The following is a 23,023-nucleotide window of genomic DNA, read 5'->3' on the forward strand; positions in this document are numbered from 1 at the left end:
AAATATAAGTATTTAATAGATAGTTAAAGCTAAGATTTCTATTCTTGTTTTATTAAGCTTATTAGTAATATTAGTATAAGTTTTTTCCTTTTTATAGTAGTTATACTATACTTTTATAAATATAAGCTTTTTATTTTTTTTTATTACTTTTATTAACTGCTTTAATTAAGTATAATTTTTAAGATATTTATTTTTAAAAATTAGTAGTTTAAGATTAAGGTTAAACCTATTACTAATTATATAAGTATATATTTAGTTAATTTAATAAATTAAAAGTCTTATAATTTCTGCTATTTTAAAAGATAACTTTTTACTATATAGTGCTTTAAGGAAAATAATAAAAGCTTAAGTTATAATATTTATATTTAAGGCTATTATTTAAAGACTTACTAGATTATTAGAAACTTTAAAAAATCAGTTAATAGCTTATAAAGGAGTTATAGAGGGTTTATAGGTTAGGAATTGTTATATTAACTTTTTGCTTTTTTTAACTTTACTAGGGTCTTTTATTATAGCCCCTATTACGAGCCGGGGGTCGAGATAAAACTTTTAACCGCTTCCTCCGTATACGTGATGAGACTATATAGAGCTTGGTATTCTGGAGCAAGTGTCTTCCAAAAATAGCTTGAACTTGACTCAATCCTGTCAACTGTAACGTCCTGCGCTGTATCGGCAAGGCTGTCCTCGGTGACAGGTCATTGTAATGTGAAGACCGCCAATAGCTGGACTGGCATTGAAATTATTACGGCACCCACCATTTGACTGACAGCTGCGAGGTAGCCACACCTTGAGACGTTGGCACCGCCACACGGCAGCCACAAGTGACACGAACTTCTGAGTTTGAGATGGCGGGATGGAAGGATGTGAATTGAGCAATCAGTTAAGCGAAACCTTTATCAAGGTTCTCACATAGGCTTTTAGTTTAGCTCAGATGAGCCGTGCTGAGATTCGTTGAAGTATTGATCGATCCAGACATGGGGGAATCTCCGATAATTGAATGGAACCTTGGTTCGAAATTACAATGACGAAGGATTTGCAAGTCAACTTACTACCTTGCGTATCTTAACTCGGGTGCTTTAGTGACCATTGGACATCGCGAAGATCAAGTTGCGCAATCTCTCTAGCCTCGTGCTTGCGAATACGTAGTTGTTATTTTCCGGTCTCACCATGAGCGAATCAAGCTTGCAAATGCCATCCTGACATTGTGTCGTCGTGATACGATGTACGGATATTAATGCTATTGTCTAACGGGCTTTTATCCCGGAGTTTGACGTGGCCAATGAGTTTCGATCGGGCTACACCATTCGCTCATCACCGCAGTCTTGGCATCCAGTAAGCCTCGGGACACGATCTCACAGGCACAGGCACAGCAGCAGAGTCGGACAAGTAAGTAGGTAGGTGTAATAAGCAACGGTTGGGCACAAACCTCAGGGGACCTCATTAGCATATTGTGTCGTTATGGCATTTCATAAATCACGTGTGGCTTCTAAACATCCTCGTTTCATTGGTGCATCCGGAGAACCCGGCATAGTCACATGTAATTGCAGTGTGGAGTGAAGCCTCATCTCGGGCATAGGTAGCATGCATGCTTGTTGTGAGGGTGAGCGCGTGCCACGGGTTTTCGAAAGGAATTAGAAGACAGTTAGTAGCCAAAAAGCGCACGAGCCTGGCCAATTCTTGGTACCCGGGGCGGGCCTGTTGGTGAAATAAGATATACGCATGGTAATTGGGTGAATTCTCGAGATGCCCCCTACAAAGATGTACTAGTGGCACTTCGATGGAAGGAAAGTGCGTTGCCAGGTGCCACTTTCACTTTTACTGCTCCAGCGTCCGCGGCAGCCGGAGATCCAATCTGCCCGGTGAAAGTGCGATTGAGGGAAGGTAGCGGTGCGGATTGAAATTTCCCCTTTTTGATGCGCCGTCCTCCTCTGGCTCTCCCTCAATTAAAACTCTACTCTCCTTCTCCCCTTTTATCTCCTTTTTAATTCTACGCATTCCCACAATCGCCGTTTACCTGGCTTCTTCTTTAAACCATTTCATCTCTCCGGAGAACCTTCTTCTTCTTCTTCTTGTCATTCCTTGTCAGTCTTTACTTGTTCGTCTTTCACGTGTCCTCCCCCGCGCCATCGGCTCTGTCGCGTCTTCGAGAGAAAAAAAGCCACGTCGAATACGTAACTCGGCTACTCCAAACCCCCTACCTAATACACGGTCCCGCTGTCAACAATTGTGTCGGTTTCAACGTACAATTCGCCCATCATGTCTGCCTCTCCCGCTACTTTCTACGAGCAGCTTCCGCTGCCAACCATCGACAGGCCTTTTGGCGTTCACCTGTGGCCCATCTTTGACAAGGCATTCACTGCTGTTGTCGGCTACTCCGCCAATGACTTCAAGTTTGTGCCTTTCGAGACCCCCATGTCCACTCTCAAGTCAACATCGATCTTTATCGTTATCTACTATGCCATCATCTTCGGTGGTCGCGAATGGATGCGCAACCGTGAGCCCTTCAAGCTCAAGGGTCTCTTCCTCATCCACAACCTCTACTTGACCCTGATCAGCGGTACTCTCTTGGCTCTCTTCGTTGAGCAGCTTCTTCCCACCGTTGTCCGTGGTGGCATCTTCCATGCTATCTGCGACGCCGAGGGTGGCTGGACCCAGCCCCTTGTGGTCCTGTACTACGTAAGTTTCCAACGAAAATTTACATGCACTCCCAGCTAACATTTGCGACAGCTCAACTACCTCACCAAGTACCTTGAGCTTCTTGATACCGTCTTCCTTTTCCTCAAGAAGAAGCCTCTGAGTATGTTTTTTTCTCCCAGTGCGACGTTGACAAGCTAACATTTAGCAGCCTTCCTTCACTGCTATCACCATGGTGCCACCGCCTTCCTTTGCTACACTCAGCTCATCGGCTCTACCTCCGTCTCTTGGGTCCCTATCGTCTTGAACCTGCTCGTTCACGTCGTCATGTATTGGTACTACTTCCAGAGCGCTCGTGGTGTCCGTGTTTGGTGGAAGGAGTGGGTTACCCGTCTCCAGATCATCCAGTTCGTCATTGATCTCGGCTTCATCTACTTCGCCTCCTACACCTACTTCACCTCGACCTACTTTCCCTGGATGCCTAACGCTGGAAAGTGCTCTGGCGAGGAGTTTGCTGCTTTCTCTGGTATCATCACCATCAGCTCTTACCTCGTTCTGTTCATCTCCTTCTACTTCGCCACCTACAAGAAGCAGGGCAAGGCTCCTACCGGCCGACAGAGTCTCCGACGCATGTCCCAGGCTCCTCTCCCTGACCCTCACCTGGTCCAGACTACTCCTGTCAAGAAGTCCAACGGTGCCACCGCCACTGGCTCCAAGACCAACGGCTCAGTTCGATCCCGCAAGGCCTAAATATCTTGCTAAGACTATGTCGAATCGGCAAAAAGGTATTCGGATGAGTACATCAGCCTATGATATATTCTCATTTTGGTAACGACTGCATAATGCTACGCGAGCATTCGAGCCAATCTCGCGTTGGAGTTCGATCTGGATTGATCTCAGCGACTTCATTACGTATATAAAACAATTTGGAGATTCGCTTTTTTCTGAAAAATGGGTGGCTCGGTTGGTTTTGAAGCTGAGACCTGCTATGAATAATAATCTTTATGTGGGTAGCGGTAATGATGGAGGGTGTTGACGATGCTTCTCACGGTTTTGAGTTTACATGGCGAACACGGGGCATTTGAAAGGACGGGCATGGTTATTGGGACACAAGTCTCGGCCGACGTTGAGCGGCCCCAGGCTACGACGATCTATCTAGAACCCTTGTAATCAATTTCTGAGCTATGTATGATAGAATTATTAGTTCTCTCAATTGTTGAGCCTGAGAGATGAATGAGCCAATTGATGGATCATTCACTTTATTATTTTCTCACTTGGAGAATCTTAAGCTGAGCTGTGATTTGTTATACATGCTACTGGATGAAGCGGCAAGCGGTATTCGATACGAGTATTAACAAGTCATTGGTAGCTTGTCATACATTCCATCTGACAGGGTCAAAAGGCAAGCTGTTAGCTTCCACTAGGTCACGAATGTACTTCACAGGTACAGTACGTAGAGTACATAAGACATCGACACATCGAGAACAAATAAGCTTAATGTTTAGTACGTTCCTTTTAGTGTCTTTCTCCCTTTTGACCTTATCGTAACTCAAACCATTGTCCTTGAGATCGTAGGCTTGGAATCGTGTTCTCAGTGTTCACATCCACAGCATATGCCGGCCCTACAAATGTGTAGCGATCCGTTGCATCTGGTCTCAGGATGACTGGCTCCTTGTATCCCCAGAGAATACAAAGCCTATCTCCTCCCAGAACGTCAAAATCAACTGCGCCTAAGTATCCCTGACTTGTCTCGAAGAATCTGTAGTTGTAGAGTACTGGCATGATTCCTGACACAGCTTTTCTTCGTCTTTCGAGACTCCAAGAGCTGATTTCTTCAACTACATTAAGTCTGACTTTCATGGGAGCCAGCTCTGATGGAGAAAAGGCCATGTTGAGAAGATCATGATCCCAATTTGAGCTCCAGGTTTTTGTGACAGTCTGGGACTTGGACATATTGAAATAGGTGATCAGCATGGCCAGATTTAAAGAATGATCGACAAGGTCCTGAGAGACCTTTCTGGTTTTGCCCATGGATAGTAGTCTGATAATAGCCTGGGCAGCCGGAATCCCTGTAACATACTTCGAGTTCCGCGTAGTGAAAGAGTTTGCGAAAGACATGAAAGATGCCAAGATCTGTGGATCAGAATCGTGACAGCAGTTCGTGGACAAAGTAATATGCCCCATGTCTTTACCCCAACTGAACAGACTTTGTGTTTCTTCGACCACATAAGGGTAGCATGCACGATGAGCGGGAGATGAAGTCGTGTCACCTTCATCGGTGGGGCGAAAATTGCTAGCACTATAACACCAGGGTGATGAAGCTTCCTTCTTGTTTCTGAAGTTGGGAACCCAGCTTGGTAGATCAGAGTGGCTATATTCACCCGTCCCCGCGAGGGACAAAAACGCAAGAGGGCTGTGGACATGCATAGTTTGTTGTGTGCGTGCAGCTTTCAACCAGCCTGCAATGTACTTGATATAGACTTGCGAGGTCGTGTTCTTGGGGCTATAGTCAGGAGTGATCGGTATCCCAGACACTCCGAGAAGACCATAGATATAATCTCGATCATCGGTGGCCTGTAAATTAGCTGCAAAAGTTGACACAGCCCACCCTTTGAAGCCATCTGGATCCGGGATCTTGGAACGTGCTTGCGCAAGGAATAGCCATGAGAGCTTCCCCCATGACATCGGGTTGCTGAGAAGGTTCCATGCTGTATCTGGTAGGAAATCGGGCTTCTTGTCTCTGGCGACAGAAATTATACTTTGCGGAGTATCACGAAGCATAGACCAAGAAAGATTAGCTTCCCCTGAACTGATGAAGACAAGTTGTTCTGCGAGAACAATCTCTTGGAATATCCAAACTCGTTGCCAATATTGGTGTTGTAAGAAATCGGCTACAGCAGACCAAGGATCGTTTAAGTGGTTGTTTGGTAAATCGGAACCTCTGTCGATACAAAGCGTAGGATGCCGCCGCAACCATTCGAGATCGAATTTTGTCTTATATGGAGCATTTTCCCTGGGAGTATTCTCGTATATCTCCTCCGTGATTGTTTTGATAGTTTCAAAAGCGAGAGAATAATCTTTTGGGCCGACCCAGGCAAACGTGACATGCGCGCGTTGGAAGATACGACGCATAAGCTGAACTTGTTGAGATCTCTCATCAAGATCGTTCTGGTTGATGCAAATTGCATCAGCCCAAAGGTACCTGACATGTGACTGTGATCGGAAAGATTCATCGCTTAAAACGCAGAGAAAGGCTGAAGCCAAGTTATCCGGGATTTTGACGGTGTTTCCTTTGATCGTGACCTGGCCATATTTTTCGGGGTCGCCCCAGAGATAGGACAGTGCCGCATACTTGGGTTCATCGTCGAGAGATACAGTGACAAGTTCGAATTCTGAGGAGGGGTTCGGTGGTATTTTGAGGAGTCTAATCTCTGATGTCCCGGGGTTGAGAGCTTTGTATAAGCGTGAAGAGGCTTGACTTATGGATTGTGAGAATAATCGACGGGTGAGAGAGCGGGTGGGGATTTGTAGAAAGCGCTTCATGATTAAAAACAAAAATGGGCAATGAAACGATCTCATGATAGAACTTGAAACGGACATTTTCACGAGACTTTGGGTGAGATTATAACCTTTGATTGATTCAATGCCTTGCCCAAAGCTACCTCGACACAGCCCCCTAGTGGAGGGGGAGGGAGCCTAAGGTGACTTGAAGATATCAATGTTGGCCAGAAAATACACATTCTCAATTTGGTGATCTGCGTCAAAATACGAATGGTAAAAACGTTGCGAACAAGCCGGGTTGTTAGTAGTGATGGTGTCTATTTAGTCTCGTCGAGTTGTGTCAGTCATTAGCCAAGACCTGCCAGCATCTTCAGTTCTTCAACGCACCATCAGCAGATGAAACGCGACCAATTGATGTCATGCTCGGGGTCCAAATTAAGCAAAGGCAAAGCAAAAGCAAACACGAACAAGCAGCGATCCAATTTAATTCATGATCTGCCGACCAAATGCGTTGGTTTGCCCAGTTAAAGACATGGGTTGTGAGCCCATGTTTGCTGTAAGAGGAACCCATTGGCTGCACATGCGAAGAGTCCTACAGCTATCACAGACAGAGAAAAGAGACACGCAGGGCAACACAACACAACGCAGTCAGGCATTTTGATTCGGATTGAAGGATCCTGCCCTCATTTAGTTTCTCACCTAGAGACAGAGGCGCTTACGCCCGTGGCACTTGTAGATCCAACCCCTTTTCCGCTGACTGCATATCAGAGCAAAAGGGGGTAAGGTTTAAGCCATCCAGTGCGTTGCAATGTAATGCTTGCCGGCCTGTGATACGCAGGACAAGTTTGATATTGACTCGGTCTCTTTATTCCATTCCTTGCAGCCAAGACTTTTTTCTGTGCTCTGTGTCTGTTTCTGTCCCTCGTCCCTCTCTCTGACCCCCTGCTGATCGATGATCTGCCAGTGAGCAAGGAGGTGCTGATCAGCTACCTACTAACCTACCTACCAGCTACCTTACAGCATCAAAGCGAAGAGGCCACGCGCTTAGAGACAAACGCCACCCTCTGAAAGTGCAGAGGAATGCGGGCTGGCGGGGTAAGGCTGCAAGACGTTTGGGTACAGCGTTTATCCCCTGAAACATTAGCCTTGAAGAAAGATGCATAATAAGAATATTTGATTCTTGCCCTCTAGGTTGGTTGGATTTGCTTAGCTTAAGGTAGCTTAAGCTACCTTATCGCTTGGTCTTTGTTCTTTCCCATTCTCAATGCCGGATATAGAGTCTCATTCATTGGCACGCACGTGCTGCCATCCACATCCGTAAAGGCAGGTACCCTGGTGGTACCCCCCTGTAATTACCTACCTACCTAGGTATTCAGTTCCCCAGAATTCAATTGAAGTTGGGGTTCGATCTTAATAAAGTCCCCTCGTTCACTTTCTCCTCTTCCTCTCGCCTCTCGCCCGCTGACCTGGTCTCCATTCAGTTCAGCCTCTCAAAAGAGCCTGAGCCTCTATTGTTCTTCGATTTCTGTTGCGTGTTCTTACTCCTTCTTCCTTTCATTCTTTTCTCTTCTATATCACCATTTTTCTCTCTTTCTTTTTTGTGAGCCCTTCCAATCTTCCCTGTCTCTATCCACTCGCGATCTGTCCCTACAGCCAGACGACCGCACGCCAAGATGCGAAACCCCTTCCGACGTCGGAACAAGAAGGACAAGGCCGGTAGTGGCGGCCAGAGCTCAGACTTTATTGTTCCTATAGAGTTCCGTCCTCCTGGTGCTGGACGCCCACCGTTATATCCTCCAACTCGACACTCAGCGTATCTCCTTTCGCATCTGCCATCAAAGGTGCTCGAGCGCATCTTTACTTTTGTTTGCCCGCACGCCCTTGACGAGACTTATGATACTTGTGAGGGCAGCGCAAGCTCGAGTGACAGCCGGTGCATGCTATGCGACCTTCGTGATTTAGCTCATTGTGTTCAAGTTTGTCGCGCATGGCGGCCCAGCGCAGTCAAGATCTTGTAAGTCGTGTCATGATGGTTCGACCATGTTCAACAGCTAACTGTCCCCTAGATATCATAGCGTTCGTATCGATCCAGTCCACTACTGCCGTTTAGAAGAATGGCTTGCCGAAAAACGTAAAAAGACCTCCCGCTTCGATCGCAATGGTGTCCCTGAGGATCCTGCTCAAGCTCGTCTCCGTCTCCTCCGACGTACTGTTCGTGATGATCCTACACGTATTGGAAAATCTGTACAATATCTGAAGCTTCCATACATGTTACGCGAATCCTCCCAGGTTGAGCTTGCCCAGACCATCGCGGTTCTTCCAAACCTACGATATGTCGACTTACCTGAGGGGATGTTTTGCGATGACCCTCATTACGCGACCCTCCGCCTCGAAGTCCAAGCTCGATGTCCTAATCTTCGAAAAATGACCTATATGGGAGGTTCCGAGCGAAGCCTGGCCATGCTCGCCTCAGGTCAAGTCTGGCCGAATCTTGAGGTGCTAGAATTGAATGACCTCGCGATTGATGCCATGACACTTCGGGCTGTTCTTGGTAGTCTCACCAACTTGCAAGCGCTCAAGGTATCAAACACGCCAGGTCTCTCGGATGAGGTCTTGTCCTCATCAGATGGTCTTCCTACGCTACCACCTATGAAGGAATTAGTGCTGAAGGATACACCGGGAGTGACATTAAAGGGCCTTATTGAGTATCTTGCCTGGCAAGAGACACAGCAAGCTCTGACAGTCCTGACGCTTAAGGATACAGGCGTCCACCCTGCCAGCTTGCAGGAAATTTTCACAATGGCCTCGTCTCTCAAGACATTTGCCATTCAATCCAACGTTTCTGAGCAATTTCCAACCTCAGCCAATTCACGCCCATTGGCGTCACGAACGCTGGAAACCTTGCGGTTTGAGGTTTCTTCATGTTCAGCGGGTGCCTTCTCCAGTGTAGCGATGGGCTATTACTCGTATCTTGCGAGCTCCATCCTTGGCGGTGGCTTTCCTAGACTAAGGCGACTCTACGTTCACGATGAAAGTTTCCCTGACCAGTTACAAGGACTTCCACCTCCCAACGCTGCATTCGCAGGAGGGCATGTACGCACTGGGTCCAATTCATCTGCGAAATCCACTCCAGGGTTTGCCTTCCCATCGTCAAATCTATCACCAAAGTCAGCGAATCTTCCTGTGCCTAGGCGGCCCATGTCGAATATCCAACCACCCAGCAAACGCTTCAGCTCTAATAATCCATTCGCTCCTCGCAATCCCTCTTCGGCAGCTCCCACGCACACACTCGAAGTTTTTACCAAGAGCGACGAGTTTGGCAAATGGAACTTTGTATCAGTTGATCCAATGATCAGATCTGCTGCGGCACCGTCTCGCAGACCGGTTAGCAGCTACGGGCTGGCGGCTGATGTCACAGGGTCTGGATGGGACCGAGGGGATGCTCGACGCAGTGTCATGGTTGGTAATGGAGCTGGCGTGTTTTTGGCCGTGCCTGGCCAAGGGGGCGACGAAGGTGCGTTCAATGGAAGCTCTGATCCATGGCGACCTCAGAGCAGTGGGGGAACTCCTCGACGCAGTCGAGAACTGTGGTAGTGGAATGCCTCTCAACAGGTTACGGTTAATCCCTGTGGGCCCTAGAGGTCTATTCCGTAAACTCATACTATTAATGTCTCCTTTGTCACCTGGGCTCTTGGCAGAGGATTGAAGTGACGGATGGTGGAGCATCATGAGGTTATGGTGGATGAAGGAAATGGAGGTTGAGATTGATTAATTCTTGGGATCGGTTGTTATGCAAAATACCCTAGCAGTTCGTTGTAAAGGAGAAGTTGCTTGTAATCGCTGGTAGATTGAGGCAGCCCTAGGTTGACTGAAAGATCTATGTTTCTGTAGATCTCGAAGAATAGACTTTTGCAAAGAATGTGTGGTTGACATTCCAATGTGTTTCATCTATGGACTAGGGGATTCAATGATCGACGGCAATTCATTCCAGAATTGAAGTTTGATGCCTTAGTTATTATACCTTTGTCTGGGACCATAGTGTTTTCAGAAATAACATATCGCCACATCCTTGCTATAAAAGGGACTTTACTACATCATTCTACGATGTTACATGCAAGTCAACTTGGTAATTGAGGAATACTGTGCAAAGTACTCCCCTTCTGCGGTTGCATCACTTACAGCACATACTATGAAGATCCAAGGGTAGAAGCAAGATTTGTGACGCTTTGGGCGATTTATTTGTTACCGGGTACGTCAATCGTGCTTCGATACTCAGGTTTCATAAACCGCATGCAGATTTATGACGTTATTGTGCATGGTGATGTGTGCTCAACATCCCTGTCATTTAGTTACTAACACTCATGTCAAAGTTCCACACACCAATAGAAGGATAGTCAACTACCATTATCTATCTAAGATATACAAAATTTCTCCCAAGACAGGTCAAAATAGTTATCTGTTCTTAGATACTGCATCAGTAGGCGTTATCGAAGCATTATTTGCCATTGTGGCCCACCACTCAGTTGACAGTGTTGTTGCATACGGAGCAGGTTTTGTGTAATCGTACCCTATAGCATTACAATTTGACGTGATATCCTCAAACTCGGATGCATCTTCATCCTTGTAACTTATACCTGCCTCCAACTCTGTCTTCAATGGCGCCAACAAACAGTCCTCGCACTCGAGTGGTTTGTCTGATTCACGATGGACTCGCCACTCCGCGATTTGAACATCGCACAATTTCCCAGTAGCTCTGCCTGGCTTTTAGTGATGAGAAGTATTGGATACATCGGGCTACTTACCTGTCTCGGTAGCATTATATATTGTATGAAAGGAGCAGTAAATCGACCATGTATGCTGCTAAGTAATATGTTAGCTGTATTGCACGCCATTGTGTTACACGGGCTGACTTACGTGGGAAAATTGTGTCCTCATAGAGGAATGCTACAGCATCCATATCCGTATTGCACGCAGCCTGGATCTTTGGTCGAAGCTCCATCAAGCTGTCGTAACAATTCTGGTGACATATCTCAACCAGTTCTTCTTCCACAAGTACTTGAGATATCAGGTCACTGTAGGGAAAGTCAACAATATATTTGCTTTTGTGAGAGTTGGAACTTACGGAATAGGGGCGTGGTAGAACAGCCTGGGCGAACATTCTGTCACGTTTGTGTTTAACATGCGTAGGCAGCTGTCGCTTAAAATCATAGTCTCGCACGGGTATCTGAATCCTAGCTGTTGACCCCATGCGATTGAGAATAGATACGCCGCTGCTGCAGCTAGCCTGAAGGCAAAGAGATGCCTCATCGTGTTTGGATAATGCCACAACATGAGCGTGGTAGAAACTACAGAACAAGTGAGAATGAGTGTGAGTTTATCATCAACCCATAGAACTCTATCTGTCGTTGGCTTGTGGAAATATTAGAGACGCCAAAATTCAGCCTTTCATCGAGTTTATTAAGAAGATGTCGACATTGAGTTGGTGTAAATAGTTCTCTATTCACTCAGAGGGCATTAAAACCTCTGAAATGAAGATGAGTGCTAAAATATATCTAATCTAAGATTTTATAAATATAGGTTAGATATGTTAAATTTATATGAGTCTTTTTGTTACCTTGGACAGAGTTCCCAATTTCTCTTGCCTCCCCTTGCCATTCAACACGCACCACTCTATGTGAAAGTTCCTCCCGTACGTGGGTGATGATTTATGGAGTTTTATACATATGATCAATCAAATATTGATGTTAAGGCATCTGAGTATTTATCAATTTCCGCAGTGTGATTGCTAAGTTTGCTTGCTCGACAGCTTGGCTTGGTACTGATATCGCCTAGCAGTTATAACCAACAGTGTCCCCAGGAGATTCCGGCTTCCTGAGAAACAAAGAAAAGGTCTCAAAAGATAATATGTACCCTAGAGGTGATGTGTTCCCACGCATGTTATTGATGTTGCCATTGAAGTTTTCACGTTGGCTCTCGCCGACTCTTACAAAAATCTGTATTGCTCATACCACCTGGGAGATATTTGCTTGTATATGGTATCTGTGGCGCCACTATTGATGACTTCAGTAACTTCTAATCAATGGGCATTAAGTCTCTGCTGAGCATTACCCCAGGTGGTCTTGGGGCATCTTGTTCTTTCAGCTCTTGATGAAACAGATTGTCGTAGAGCGCGGGAATGCCTTGTACGCCGGTGTAAATCCAGCCTGTATACTCCTTGGTACATCCTTCGATAGAAGGAAATCCGTTTCTGCCTCGTCCTCCGGGCTTGCATTTTGCGTCTAACATGACACAAACGACAGCTCTCTTATGGCCTTCAGCACCTGCCTCGACCCAGGCAGCGTATTGGTCAACGGTATCGAGGCATTTCTGATCAACATAGACACAATATCTGTATCTCGGGAGATACAACGCTAAAGGATCCTCTGCTCCAGCACCATCTCTCTCAATAGATCGCTCAGAAACCCACTGAGAAAATCTATCTCGTACCTGTTCCTTCGAGGCATTATCGAGAGTTTCGCGATCTTCCATGATAATCCATTCAAGGTGTGGCTCAAGGAGTGTCCAGAGCTCCATGTGTTTGAGTTTATCCTCAACTGTTTGTTGCCTTGAAGAACTCGATGTAGCTCTGCCACTGAGTCTGAGATTTTTCAGTATAAACAGAGCGAAATATGACGAAACCCCAGCGCTTGAACTCGGTTTCTTGCATATCGCGAATAAGAGTGGAAAAGGGGGAAAACGGCTCGGTCGCCTTCAAGGATTCATCGATTTGCGGGATGCTCTCAAGAGTTGGTGCCACTCCTTCAGGGTGATTTCGGATACTGGCGATGATACTGGCTGGGCACTTTCCTGCGATAGTTACGCATTCAAGGAGGCTGAGGGAGAGGACGCATAGCTGTTAATCAAGCAAGTTGTCGATTGGGGAATTAGTAGGGATGGAAGTAGGATCCTGTCGTAGAGTTGGGGAAGAGGCAGCTATACATGCCCCCACTAACAAAGTTTTACAAAACTCCAGAGGCTTGACTCTCACAAATTGAGGCAAAAGTTTGTCTGCTTGTAACCAAATTATGTTTAGCGTTGGATAAAACTAGAGTCAAGTTATCACTCCCCAAAAAGCAAAGGCAATGGTGTTATTACAACCTAAATATGTTGAACAAGGTCATGACTACCAGGAGTATCATAGGCTCGCATGAATGGGAAGTGAAACACTATGACCTAGATACTTCGTTTTCTCGAAGTCAAATAGTTCAAGCCCCGAGAAGAACAGAACCTAAAGACTCCCCAAGCCAATGATGTAATTTGGCTATGGATAAGGGAGATAATCAAATCAAGTCATGACATCTTGATAAAGGTTAATCGAATTCCACAGAAGATACAAGACTCATTCATTCAAGACGAATAAACAAATTTACATCTAGTAGCTAATGATAAGACAGGATTAGAAATGGAGAATGAACAACTTTATCATTTCCCCGCGATATCAGGGACCCATCAAACAGGCTACATTTCACAGTAGAACTAACACATCAGCTTTTTAACACGTTCTTGGCTGTGATTGTCCAGCTTGATCGTAATCGACGACAATATTGGTATGATCTGTTCATGAGAGACAGTTTGAGTTGCATTGCGTTGTTCTGGCGCGGCATGTCACGCCTTATGATGCTTTCTGGATACTATTGTGTCTGTTGTGGTCATGCAACATTGAAACAAAGCCATTGCACTGACCTTCTCACGGATAGAGACAGCCCTGGCTCTCGGCGGTCATCATCCGGGCCTCCGTCCTCCAACGGATACAGTAAAATATTCGGAAACGCGAACATCCTTTAGATCCTTGACAAGATGCGTGTCAGCCAATGCCTCATCCTTCCGTACCTACACAGTGAAATGTTTCTACTCCAGAGAGTATTGCTTCTATACCGAAATCGTGGGGTAAGAAGGGAAAACAATATGTGAGGGATGCTGTCGACGTGGGGTCCGCCCCATGAAACGAGGTCAAGAATGCACGAGGCAAGGGTGAAACTCTCCGAGAAACAGATTTATAGTGTGGGTGAACTTGAGACATGTTGCCGATAGACCGTAATAGTTGGGTCGGTCGTAGCAAGGGAGCGACAGAAACACTTGGTATTTCATTAGTGTTGCGGAGGGAGGAATTTATTTGGCACGTCTAGTTTCACAGGCATTCTCTTGCCTTCGGCCCGGGTAAGCTGGAACGTGGGTGAAAAATGTTTCGATTATTGATTGTAGATCACCCACTCGCCTGTTGATAGTGTTTGCCAGAACCGAGTACGTGGACTCTCAAGGGTGAAGCAATACGACAGCCAACTCGGCTCAGCCATCATATTTGTGCTTTAGATAGTAACGTGAGTTGGCTGGTTGCTTGTCAGCTCCTCAAGGGAGCGTGGATCATCACCATGAGATCCATAGTTGCATCCTCTTCACGGCTGCGCCGACTTGTACTCACAGTACAGACTAATTTTGCACTCTGAACAGTTTACACCCAAAAGTCTAGACAGACACATAAAGTTCACACTTCGGATCTAAAAAAGGACATGGCGGCTTAGAGCAGACCCAAATTTAGACTCTGGACGGGTAGCTAGATGAAACTAACCTGATCAGAGTTAGCTAGATCTCTTATCGAAGTGGCTGGTGACTCTCCACTGTGACGTTACAGAAGACAACTGTGGCGGTATGTTTGTGGCGCACTTACGGATAGTTTTGTGGACCTGGGGAAAGCTCTCTTCGCTTCTGCAAGTTCAAACCATGGCGTCATCCAGCTTGAGCCAATCCATGTTCATAACGAAAATCTTCAACAATGAAATAAGGGTTCACAGGTAGATCATTGTCAATAACATAGACAATTATTGTTATTATGAACACTGGAATTGATTAAAGGCATATGCACTCTCAATTGGACTGGATTTAGACCCCTTTAACAAATACATTCCAACGAGACGCCTTGACCGAGAATGGACGCTTTCAGTGACTAGGTAGGTACTAACTCAGCTATTGTACACCCAACATCCATACCTTTAGCAAGCAAAGATAGTCATCCTCTGTACTTTAGACAGCAAACTCGTAAAGTCGACCCTTAGCGACTCAGGACCGCGCTCATACAATGATATGAGGCTATCGAGTGCGGAGCAAATTGACCTCATCTCGGACGGAAATGTCATTGTTTTACATACACATCGCTTCCGGCCGTACCAGTACGATTTCGTCAATGTAGCTCAGAATATCTTTCACTGTGTTCATCCTCGCGGGCTAGAATGTCCTTTAGCCTTATCAAATCGACATGGTCGAATGTTCAGGTGCAGAATTTGATACTGGAACAAGATTCTCCGTGTCCATCATCATCTAGCATCAGACCAACCTGCGACAGCGGTTCTAGCGTATCAGCGTCGAGTATTTGGACCCTTGGATCAGACCCTTGTTTCCTTGGCGGTTTGCCGACTAACCTGAGACTCAGATGTCAAGGGGTCATCCGAATCGAGGGGTTCGAGACCTAACGGTTGAAAGCTACAAAGGGCGAAGCGCAAAGGGAATAGAATGACGGCTGTATCTTATAGATTCCCATGTCAAGGGATGGACAAGGGAGCTTTTAAGGTTGATAGAGTGAATATCTTCAAATGAGGTCTCAACAAGATGAACACATTTGTCGTGCGAGTTGAGACTTTACCCGGCAGGGATAAGTCTAATGGGAATACGTCCGAGAACAAGGCCACCACTAATTGATAATTAGATTGATTTTTGAGTCAAGACTTTTTCTTCTGCCGGAGAAAAAAAAACGGTAGTGGTTCATCGTATCTCGCTGTCGAACCCGACGCAAATGTCGGTCTGGCGATACCAAAAAGGCGAACAAAGTGGGTGTATGGAAGTATTCGGAACTGTATGATATGATTGGTCAGAATGCGTCCTCCTGGTACGATACCATGGCGGATCACCGATGTTAGCGGGACCAGTTGGAGCAAGAGACTCGTCGTGAGCTGGAGAATGGGCGCTTCATGAAGGAACAAGGTTGCCCAATCTTGATCGTGTGTTGTCAAGTTCCTGCATCACAACTAATGCGCGGCACAACAAACAGTGTGCCACTTAAGAAATACCTTTTTGGTAGTCTATGCCTCAGATTTCTCAGTGCCTGCGTTAACACTGCACACTACACATTCCAATGTTGCATGCTGTTGCATCGTCTCCGCTTGGTGAGTTGGCAGGATAGGTACGGATACACTCAAAGACATCGCCTCGTCTTGGTATGCAGCATCATGTCTTCTAATGCAGTCTAATGGATACAGCCATGCCGTGAATGGGTTGAGATCACACTAGACAATGCCTTGAGCAGGCTGGCGCGGTAGAGACCCATTCAGGCGTGATTACTCAAGATCGACCAGATCAAGGCCAACAATAGAAGTCAACTACACTGTCTGCTACTTTGTGTGAGTTGCAAGTGAGTTGTCTCGAGATGTATTCCTCTGTGGGTGTGGAGCTTTCGGATGTGGTTTGACGCTGAGCTGGTGATACGCGAAAACGAGGTCGCAGAGACGAGACCAGCTGAGCAAACACCACGGATTTTTAATCAGTTATCATCACCACCCACCGCAATGGCCTGGCGACCCAAATGCAACCAGTCTCTAAAATACGGGCGGTAACATATCTGATACAAAAATATCCAAGGGCCCTGGACTGTCATCTCTTGATAGCCCAGGGCCTTTCTATTCACCCGAGATTCGAGTCTCTTGTGGCAAAGGGTTGCACCGTTGCAGTCAGAGCCTCGACAGGGAATGCATTCAAGGTTTTTACCTGTGCAGATCATGAATGACTCTGACTCTGACTCTGTCGAAAGAAAGCGGTGTCGAGGAATTTTCGGGATTTTCTTTTATCATTCATTCTGCGCCTCGCCTACAGTAGCATCTGCAGCGACCAAAAGATGCCCAATCATGCATTTGGGTGCAGATGCACGTTTGCAAGTTCGTCTTTAACTAGAACTGCAAGCCTCGCAGCAGGGATAAAAAGGGCATCAGGTCAGAATGCTATGGCTCACTGTAGAAGCTCGACATACAGTGACTCGAGTCGATGTTAGTCAGTATGGATTTATGTGAGTGATTGACCTGAAATGACGAGCTAGAAGAGGCTGGTTATTCATGTCCACGTTGTCTGGTGACGACGCCATACTAATAAACCAGTCAGAGGTAAAAGACCACGAGTGAACCCACGAGGTTGGTGAAGATCGCATGCAAAACACATCAATACAGTGACTGCATAATGGAAACATGAAATGTTTGTACTTGAAGGTATTTACGTCAATCTCGACATCTCTGACATTCGGAGTTTGTCATCCGGTAGATCATATTCATACAGCAAACGCAAGAGACTTTAAACATGTTAATCGGGATCTGAAGCTGCCGATGTCTCTGATAGCGATTCGTAGCGAACGAACAGGTCTCCCAAGAGTCCTGGCGTTTAATGCCTCGATATCACAATCACTATTCAACCTTTTTGGTGTAGCGTGGGGGATTTGAAACGGCTCGTGGACGGCACAAGACTCACTCAATACAAGACAGAGAGGTCAGTGCCAAGGCTCACTCAGGTGGCTCCAGACTCATCTCGAGACTCGTGGTGGAGGCTACAGTGGCTGTAGAGTCTCGTGGTCTTTACGGAGTAAGGGGTTCTGTTTTACTGGATTAAAGACTATCGACGTTTGTCAACTCTATAGTCAGGCTGATTGATGATGAGGCTGGCTAACTTATTACCTACTCCCAAATTCTATCGCCTCTTTTTCAACGACTTTTCTGGGCGGACCTAATTCTGAGGACGGGAGGCTCCATACCTAGAAAATGGGATCCATCCTTTGATGGAGACCCTGCCACATGCCCTGCAATGCTCTGCGCTATGCTCCATACCCCTGCCACCATAAGCGCCCCTGCCTCTCCTAAGTATACAGTGTGACGAGACGACCCTCTTCACACGGTAATTCTCGTACCAGAATGTGGCTCAAGTGGATCTGGAAGGGACCTGGGACCTTGGCTTGGGCTGAACCTTGTGCTGCTGCCCATTTGGCTTGCAAAGAGTCTCTCAGGGACTTGTCTTCATATTAATGGATGCTACTCCCCCAACCTCATGGAACTATTCTCCCTCTGTAATATCCGTTCAACCCAACTATCGATTTCCAAGGAACCCCTCCAATACCAATACTACCTTAGACAAAGACATCCTTTCTGTTTTCGTCTCTTTTGTCTGGTTTTGTCTTGTTCTGTCTTGGATCCATTGTCTCACTTTCGCTACCGGCCACTCTCAAGACTGCCGTCGAACACCACCTGACTACGAAAGACCTGACGACATTTGTTCACGACTTCTTGCTTCCGCTCCCTTACCTCTGTAGCCCGCCCTCTTTACAAAGGGCCTGCTAAGGGGAATTCAATAATTACAGCTTATATCGACGATGTCTCTAGCAGTGACGCAACAGCCACAAAGGGAGCTTGACGCACCTAAACTTGATACTGCTCTCGCCCAACGGGTACAAACACAGTCACAGCCCCGATCTCAAATACAGTCTTTATCCGTCGAGCCTCCTATTTATTCTCCTTCCGCCGATGCCGACTCGTCTCCCGAAAGCACACCTACAACAATGATTCCTTCACAACGACAGCTCTCTGCAGCCCCTGCGCTGCCAGCCAAGAGCTCACTCCGAGCTTCAAGATGCCTCGATGGTCTCTTGACACACAAGCTTGCCCCCGAGGGTCAAGCTCCTTTCTCTACTCCCCATGATGTCTACCTCTCTTCAGAAGAGGATGCGTCTTCCTCCGCCGATGACTTTTCCGATTTCGAATTCGACTCTGGTAGCGATGAATCCCAGTCAACTCGAAGGGGAAGTCATGAGGACACTGCCAAGGTCGTCTCAGTTGTCTTCTCTGGAAAACCTTCAGTGATTGACCTCCCTCGACGATCAGTCTCTCCCAGCATCATCAGTGAAGCTTCTTCCCGACCTTCATCAAGAATGTCAATTTCATCTCGACCTCCTAGCCGCCTCCGCAGGACCACCACTCTCCCAGTTACCCTTCCCGTTCTCGACCGACGAATGTCATTCTGCACTACCTCTTCCGGACCAGGCATGCACCCGCCCCGAACAAGCAGCATGGGAACTCGTCTTGAAAAGCAACGACCCGATTTCCTCAGCATTGACCCCTTCGCTAAGGTTGAGCCCGAGGTCCAGGAAGAGGCCACTGAGAGACCCAAGACACCAAAGTCACCTGGTGTTTTCAAGCGTACACTAAGCTTGGTCAAGAAGCGAAGTCGACCTTCGCTCAACACCCATTTCGCCAGTCAATCCAAGGATAACCTTTCCCTCTTCACACCCACTTTCCCCATGGAGCAGGTTCGTGAAGAACCCGGCACAGACTCCGAGGAGAGAGCCCCCAAACCCATTCTTCAAAAGGCGCCAACCTATCACGAGTTCGCCCAAAGGAGGATGTCTTCAGCACCAATGTCTCCTATGTCGCCTATGTCTGAACCTGGATCTCCAATGACACCTAATGGCACACGTAGCCGTTTAAGGCAAGGATTGGCAGCAGCCGCCAGAAGGCGAAGCGTCAAGGTTTAAAGACCTGACCTGTACTTTTACGAATTATGACTGGTCAAAACGGATACGGGTGCTAGACGCCTCTAATATTTCTCCTTTGTTACCACTATCTTCTGTATCGACCCAAAAAAGGTCCTAGGGCAAAGGAAACAGGCGTTCTGGGGACATATTCTGCTGGACAAGAAGAACCGGCGTTGTATTGTATTAACTCACCACTCGAACTGAGAATGGCGTTTTGGGATATATCAAACATGCTTTGCAAGCATCACGACCTTGGACAGGTCTCTTGGATGGAATTTTGTCAGCTAAATTGTTAACGAAGAGCCGCAAAAAGACGGTCAAGCATAACACGAATGGAGTTTTAGCTTTGTTCTGATGAATAACAATATCACGATTGCTGCTACACATTTTGACCGACCCCCTGATGTCTTGTGATATGTTTGTACTTTTTGAGGCTGAGACTGTTGATTGTGGTGAAGTGGTTACCTTAGTCCGGCGCGGCCGCTACAAGTGCCTGAGTCTGGGGTTAAACTTAACAGCCACCGACAGCATCGTCTTGTCGACAGACCGGGAAAGGCTGGCAACTTTTGGTAGGGCATTAATAAGAACGATTCTAGAACTGTTCTGACCGCCTTGGGAACTCAAAAGTGTTTGTGTTGTGTTGGTGCTGCCTCCGTCTGATATTTGATTCCGGAAATGGAATACTATATGCAATGCAATGCATCAATGACTCTATCGTCTGTACAGTATCTCGTCATGAACTGTTGATCATGTCCCCTGTTACTTTTTTGCTTCTGTTGTTGCGGTGATGAGGAACATCAGATCAAAGAAAGACAGGGTGTAAGTGAGAGATACTGTGGGGTACTTGAAGAAACGCTCACAAATGGCGGTGGACGAGGTACATAAGAGTACTTGCCGCATTCGGTAGGTGGGAAATGAATTCACTCGGTGAGGCACGTCAGGGCAATTTAATATGCCGTAGCGTTATGATTTACTGTTCATCTCGGGATGTCACCAGAGATGAAATTAAAATTTCTAGAAGATGAAGAGAAGGCATAGACGATGATGCAGTTATGGTCCGTCTATCTCGAAATAATTCATGCCCTTTCCAAGCTTGTACAGTGAGTGTCTTGTTGAATATGGGTCGAGTAGGTACCTTAGGTAGGTACCTGCAGATCTCCCCTGAGCGGTTAACCCCTGTTTAGGTAGTCTAGCTCATCCTCATCGCTGCAATCATCTTTGATTGAGATCTGCCCCTCGAATCCAATCCCATCCCCAGCAGTAAAAAGTAAGACGACGGCACGGGAGGATTGAACGATTGGGGTCAATCACACCTAAGCTTACTGTACTGTATGTACATGCGAATCTGCCCAGTCAATCCGACTAGTTCGTCGCTAATTATATTTCACCGTTCTTGAGTCAAGGTCTATGCTCAAGCACAGTCAGCAAATCCTTACCTTAGAGCTACCTTAGCCAGTCAGGGGAAGCTCGAATTGCAGTGGAGATGGTGACCTTTGAATTGCTTGTGGGTATGGAAATGCGAGAATGTCTTGCCTTGCCTTGTCTTGTCTTTGCTCAATGGGGTTTACGTTGTATCTGCCCGTTTCTCATGCTACTGTATGATGTCTTTGCTTTCTTTTCATGAGACGTTGGCCCACGTGGGAAAAGCAATGAGGCGGGAGACATGCATGCATGTATGCATGCATGGGTGTTGTGTGATTTGTCTCGTACTGTATGTATGTTTCTCTGTGTCTCATGAGCCAATTGAATTGCTCAATTCGTCGTATTTCAGGTGGGTTCTTCATAAATTCATCTCAATTGATTCAAGAGCTTCAATTGTTAGTCGCCTCCACTTTGTCTCTCTCTCTGTCTCTCTCTTTGTCTCTCTCTTTGTCTCTCTCTTTGTCTCTCTCTTTGTCAGTCTCTGTCTCTCTCACGACTCCAAGCTTCTTCCCTTCAACTCTACGACAAACACAGCTGTATCAAACAGCGTCAGTGTCTCAGACAAGACTTTCCTCGACCATCAAGCGATCGTAGCGGCTTCAACACGAAGAACAGACGGAACCTCTTGCGTGCTCCGTGTCCGTGGGGGCCTCTAGCACTAAAAGAGGCTCTCGTTCATTTCCTTTTGATGCTTGGACCACGCGAAGGATGTTGCGCTGTGTCTTGCATAAGAACGCGGTGCTGTAGAGAATGTGGCTCGGTCACCATCAGGGGAAACCGTTACGGCGCTTGACTTTGTTCGAATTGTGGCTCCAGAAGCGCAAATAAACGCCAGAGAAGGGCGGTCAGAGTTGACGATGGAGCTTAAAATTTGAACGATGTCACTGAGGCCTTAAGAGAGTTGCACTCTGGAATAGAGATTGGCATGAGTGCTCGCAGATCTAGCGCTTTGGCGTCACGAGTCGCTTGACGTATCTGGAGGACCCTGAAACATATGGTGGGCGATCATGCACTACACTACACTACTCCGTACACTGTGAAATACTGGTGATCCTCGTCTGGGGGAGATTGGACTTTTGCTGAATAGCGATCGGCGATCAAAACTTCTCTGTAGATATCTAGTCTGTACTAAAACTGCGACGGTTCGATCTGAGAGCTGGCATCTGCAGTGGCTTTCTGATGACAGGTGGAGAAGCAGATACTCGAGTATATGAGGACCTACGACAAATATAATGATGGGCACTAGGATCTGGGATTCTTCAGCGTCTTATTTTGAGCAGATTGTCTGTCTGGAGATGCTCCACAAGACCTGACTCAATAGTGAAGCTATCTCGAGAACCCCATCCTGGTACGTGCTCGAGTCCCAAGATGATTGACAGCGACACAGTACAGATGAAGAACGAGTACAAGACTATTGTAACTGCGATATCCCGACTTGAATTGAGTTTCATGATTCGGATCTCGTTACAAGGCCTGAGCGGAGTTGGAAGTGAAACAGAAGCTTGGACAGATCGGTGTTGGAATCTAAAAGCTTAGTGCTAGAAATAGCATTGACGATGCCGAATTGGTGGATTTGTCACTTTGAGTTGGGGTTTCAGGTGTGTTTACCTGATGGAAGCTGAAGCTCTGGCCTTTCTACGGATAGAAGAGGCAAGGAACACGAGTCGACGGAGCTGAAGAATCTTCAAGTCAAGACTGGACTAATAAGTGTCAACCGTTGACTAAGACCCCATCGCCTCAGGTATGTCAACCTCGACCAGCTAACCAGTGCTGAGGCGCAGCCGAGAATGAAACAGGCTGCTACACGTGATATATGTTTATCGTCTGTATAGGAAGGACAGCTACCTATGTGTTTGAGGCTTAGTCAAAGCGAATGAC

The 23,023-nt window shown here is 46.6% G+C and overlaps 4 protein-coding genes across 4 annotated transcripts; 3 read left to right on the plus strand and 1 right to left on the minus strand.

Annotated features, from left to right (window-relative positions):
- Window positions 1–2,256: 2,256 nt before the first annotated feature.
- Window positions 2,257–3,384, plus strand: J7337_003032 (uncharacterized protein; the record flags this gene model as incomplete). The annotated part of the gene is made up of 3 exons (XM_044820756.1): window positions 2,257–2,676; window positions 2,728–2,797; window positions 2,846–3,384. The coding sequence occupies 3 exons, from the start codon at window positions 2,257–2,259 to the stop codon at window positions 3,382–3,384; spliced, it is 1,029 nt and encodes a 342-aa protein (XP_044685056.1).
- A 789-nt stretch (window positions 3,385–4,173) lies between these two features.
- On the minus strand, window positions 4,174–6,177 carry J7337_003033 (uncharacterized protein; the record flags this gene model as incomplete). Its single annotated transcript, XM_044820757.1, has 1 exon — window positions 4,174–6,177. One exon carries the CDS (start codon window positions 6,175–6,177, stop codon window positions 4,174–4,176), a length of 2,004 nt encoding a protein of 667 aa, XP_044685057.1.
- Window positions 6,178–7,808: 1,631 nt separating this feature from the next.
- Window positions 7,809–9,729, plus strand: J7337_003034 (uncharacterized protein; the record flags this gene model as incomplete). Its single annotated transcript, XM_044820758.1, has 2 exons — window positions 7,809–8,149; window positions 8,202–9,729. 2 exons carry the CDS (start codon window positions 7,809–7,811, stop codon window positions 9,727–9,729), a joined length of 1,869 nt encoding a protein of 622 aa, XP_044685058.1.
- Window positions 9,730–18,565: 8,836 nt separating this feature from the next.
- On the plus strand, window positions 18,566–19,723 carry J7337_003035 (uncharacterized protein; the record flags this gene model as incomplete). The annotated part of the gene is given in 2 exon segments (XM_044820759.1): window positions 18,566–18,640; window positions 18,659–19,723. 2 exon segments carry the CDS (start codon window positions 18,566–18,568, stop codon window positions 19,721–19,723), a joined length of 1,140 nt encoding a protein of 379 aa, XP_044685059.1.
- Window positions 19,724–23,023: the final 3,300 nt, after the last annotated feature.

This window comes from Fusarium musae, chromosome 2 (genome assembly GCF_019915245.1).
Source record: "Fusarium musae strain F31 chromosome 2, whole genome shotgun sequence".
NCBI classification, from domain to species: domain Eukaryota; kingdom Fungi; phylum Ascomycota; class Sordariomycetes; order Hypocreales; family Nectriaceae; genus Fusarium; species Fusarium musae.